Source organism: Rhagoletis pomonella, unplaced genomic scaffold, assembly GCF_013731165.1.
Source record: "Rhagoletis pomonella isolate Grant_MI unplaced genomic scaffold, Rhpom_1.0 Rhpom_scaffold_15322, whole genome shotgun sequence".
Lineage (NCBI taxonomy): Eukaryota > Metazoa > Arthropoda > Insecta > Diptera > Tephritidae > Rhagoletis > Rhagoletis pomonella.
Window position 1 is genome coordinate 1 of NW_023473843.1, and position 3,649 is coordinate 3,649.

Here is a 3,649-nt window from a genome sequence, read left to right on the forward strand (position 1 = left end):
AAAAATTTAGCGAAACGATTTTCTGATGTATGGCAGTTGCCAAACTGGCTATAGACGGAAAACATGTCCGAATAGAAAAATTTCCAAACTCCGGATCAGCCAATTTGAATTATAAAAATTATCATTCGGCAATTTTGCTGGGTTGTTGCGACGCTGACGGTTTTTTTTACAGCAATAGAATGCGGGTTTGCTGGACGAAATAGTGACGGAGGAGTTTTCCGAGTTTCGACATTTGGCCGTTGGTTGGAAAACAACAATAATATACCGCCGTCAAGTGAACTTCCGCATGACGAAAGTGGCAATAAATTTCCATACTATTTTGTGGCGGATAGCGCTTTTCCTTTAAGGAAAAAATTAATGCGGCCTTACCCCGAAAGAAATATTAATAACAAATGCGAATATTTAATTATAGACTCAGTCGCGGCAGAAAGAATATTGAGTGCACGTTTGGAATGATGACTAAAAAATTTGAAGTTTTCCTTACGCCAATTCGGTGCCACAAATACGAAACTATTATTTCTATAATTCAGAGTGCATGCATTTTACACAATTTTATTAGAAAAAGAGACGGGATATTATATACAGCACCCGAAAATGAAATCAACCAATATAACCCAGAAAATCCACGAATTACAACAGAAGTGGAAACTTTAAGTTTAAATGAAAATTCTTCAGCTCAAGATCTACGCAAATATCTAACTAATTACTTTTTATTGCCAAATGTTTCTTTGCCATGGCAGTGGAACTATTGTTTATAAAATAATAAAATACAAAACTACAGAAATGCAAAAAGATTTTTTTATGTGTACATAGTTGACCATTTCATTTCCAGGGTTATTACTGCCAAGAGAAGACGGCCTAATCCTTATGCAGTACCATGAGCGATGTTACCTGTTAAGATATACTTGAAAATATAAAGTCCAATAAGTAGAACAGCAGTGCGCCAAATTGAAGTTTAATTATGTACATATATATTTCGCATTCAAGGATTACTATACATGAACTAAGTCAAAAGATGGTTAATGTTAACAAATAAGCATATGAATTCCATTTTGTTTTGTGTTTGACAAAAAGAAAGTAACAAATTTTTATATACACTGACGGAACAAAGTATTGGCACAGCAATTTTTTCGCAATATATACAACAATTTTCATCCTAATATTTTTCCGCTAATTTTGTATAAAAATGTGGTTCATTCTACGGCAAAAACATTAAAATATAATTCCTAAACTTTGTGCAAAACGCGCGAAAATTCAGCAATTTTTCATCAAAATTTTCAAGTTTTTAATCAGATTTTTTATAATTTTTTTGAGTATGCCGTTCTGCAGCCCATTAAATTCTACTAAAAAAATGCAAGTTCTGAGTTAGTCAAAAATCGCATTGATTTTTGAGAATCTTTTTTGCTGAAGGTGTTTGGCATTTTTTCCATATAAAGTATTGTCGAAAAAAATTTGCCAAAAATCAACGGTAATTCTTAGCTACTTAAAACTTGCACTTTATCATAATAAAATTGATTGGGCTACAAATCTGCATACTCAAAAAAAATCCAAAAAAATTGATTAAAAAGTTGAAAATTTTGATGAAAAATTGCTGAATTTTCGCGCGTTTTGCACAAAGTTTAGGAATTATATTTTAAGATAATTTTTATACAAAATTAGCGGAAAAGTACTAGAATGAAAATTGTTGTATATATTGCCAAAAATTTGCTGTGCCAATACTTTGTTCCGGCAGTGTATTTACATATAACACATAACACATAACATATAACGTGCGTGTTCAAAATTATTCATTGTTGATAAAAAATTGTTGGCTGAACACGTCTGAGTCACTGTTGGCACTGTCACTTGTACTGTAAAAAACAGTTGGTGGATCAATCGGCGATGGAGCCGGCGTGTTGACTTGAAAGCTTGAGTGGTTAGATACAGGCGTTTGAATAAACTGCTGGTTTCCAGTCTCTTGGTCTTGTTCACTTAACAATTCCTCTAGCAAGAGTAAAGTCCGTATTTTGAACTGCCTGAATCGTACATCGGAAAGATTCGAAATGTCCTCCTGTAAGCTCAACAAACACATCTTACGGGGATCTGCTTTATTTTCTGTTTTTTCCTTTAAATAATTCATAACTGCCATGTCAACATCATCCTTTGCTTCTCCAAGTCTCTTCCTTTTTTTGTTGTTTTCCACACATAAAGGAGTGGCAAAGGCATGATTGCGTTTTTCAGCCACTACATTAATATCGCCGTGGTCAACATCTTCAGTTGTTTCTACTTCCTCGTAGTGGTGCACATCAGATTCCTTTATTTCGAAGTTTGCGGTGTGTTCCGAATGCTGGACTGGTCGAACATACGGCAAAACAAACTCCAATATGTCTCGCAAATAGTAGGGCTTCTTAGCTTTTGCCGAAGAACCACTGGGAGACGGTTTTAAACTCCGGACAAATCCATTTCGTATATTCTTCCATTTCTCCTTACATTCTGCCCCTACAAGTAAATTAAAATAAAATTGTTTATAGTCTCGTCGTGGTTTGTGGATCAAATTAGAAGTTCAAATGGTAAACATATTTTTCTTTTGTTTCAGTGCTTAAATGTAAGCGCCGATAAATATTGTATATTTCAACCACTTTTCTATGCATATGTACATACCTGACCATTTCATCACTTCAGCAATCTCTGACCAAGCTTTTTCCGTTAAATCCTTTCGAGAGTATTCCTTCAGCGTATTATTATAAATGAGGGGATATTTTTCTATTAATTGCACGAATTTTATCGTTTCGTCCGTCATTTTTACAACGTTTTCATAAAATGCTTGCAAAATTCTAAAAAAACTTCTTCTTCTTCCTCTTTTCTAAGCGTACGTACGCCTAGCTACCAACACTGCTGTACGCCAAGCGATTTGCAGCTAGCTCGTTTTGACGAATTCGTGAAGCTGACGACTCGTGTGCAGCTCTCCATTTAAATACTTGTGTTCGGCATCAAAGCGTACAACTTTCGTATGTAGCATCTAATACGCGTTAAAGCCATACGCCTCGCGTGCTGACTGCCTTACGTAGTAGTTACGTATGAGCTTATTAATCATACCCCGAGGAAATTCGTTTCGTCCTAGGATTTCTTTAATTATGGTAATATTCTTCGTGTGATAAATTTGGTCACTTATAGAGAGAACTCTTCTTATAAAATTGCTAGCCGTATTTAGAATTGCTTTCTTCTCATGTTTGGAGTGGAAATTTATGAGCCTCCCTGATGCTATCAGTTTTTTATACCAGTCGAATGTTATTCTATTGTTCTTTCTAATTATTAGGGTGTCCAGATAAGGCAATTGTCCATCTTTTTCTATTTCGATTGTACATTTTATTGTTTTATTATAGTTGTTTAGAGTGTTAAGCATCTTGTCCATAGTTTCTGTTTTGATAATTGCTAATAAGTCATCTACATATTTAGTTAATAATCGTTGTTTATTGTCAGAGTCTTTCTCGAAATTCGTCAATAGTTCCTCCATAACTAAGTCTGCTATTACGGGTGATGCTGGTGAACCCATAGGCATTCCCGACCTTTGCTCATAAATCTTGTCATTATACCTAAAATAGCGATTTTCTTTTATACAAAATTTGAGTATGGTTAAAAATAGATCCTTAGTTAACGGTGTGTGCTCCTG

The 3,649-nt window shown here is 34.6% G+C and overlaps 1 protein-coding gene across 1 annotated transcript; it reads right to left on the bottom strand.

Moving 5' to 3' along the window:
• Positions 1 to 1,675: 1,675 nt before the first annotated feature.
• On the bottom strand, positions 1,676 to 3,627 carry LOC118757206. The gene is made up of 2 exons (XM_036491937.1): positions 2,641 to 3,627; positions 1,676 to 2,478 (listed from the first exon to the last, which is right to left on the bottom strand). The coding sequence occupies exons 1-2, from the start codon at positions 2,777 to 2,779 to the stop codon at positions 1,784 to 1,786; spliced, it is 834 nt and encodes a 277-aa protein (XP_036347830.1). The 5' UTR covers positions 2,780 to 3,627; the 3' UTR covers positions 1,676 to 1,783.
• Positions 3,628 to 3,649: the final 22 nt, after the last annotated feature.

What these genes read in the sequence shown, in the direction of transcription:
- LOC118757206 (XM_036491937.1), bottom strand. Translation starts at nt 2,779, where the DNA reads ATGACGGACGAAACGATAAAATTCGTGCAATTAATAGAAAAATATCCC. An exon ending in TGAAGTGATGAAATGGTCAG is followed by an intron (nt 2,479 to 2,640) that starts GTATGTACATAT and finishes ATTTACTTGTAG; the next exon opens with GGGCAGAATGTAAGGAGAAA.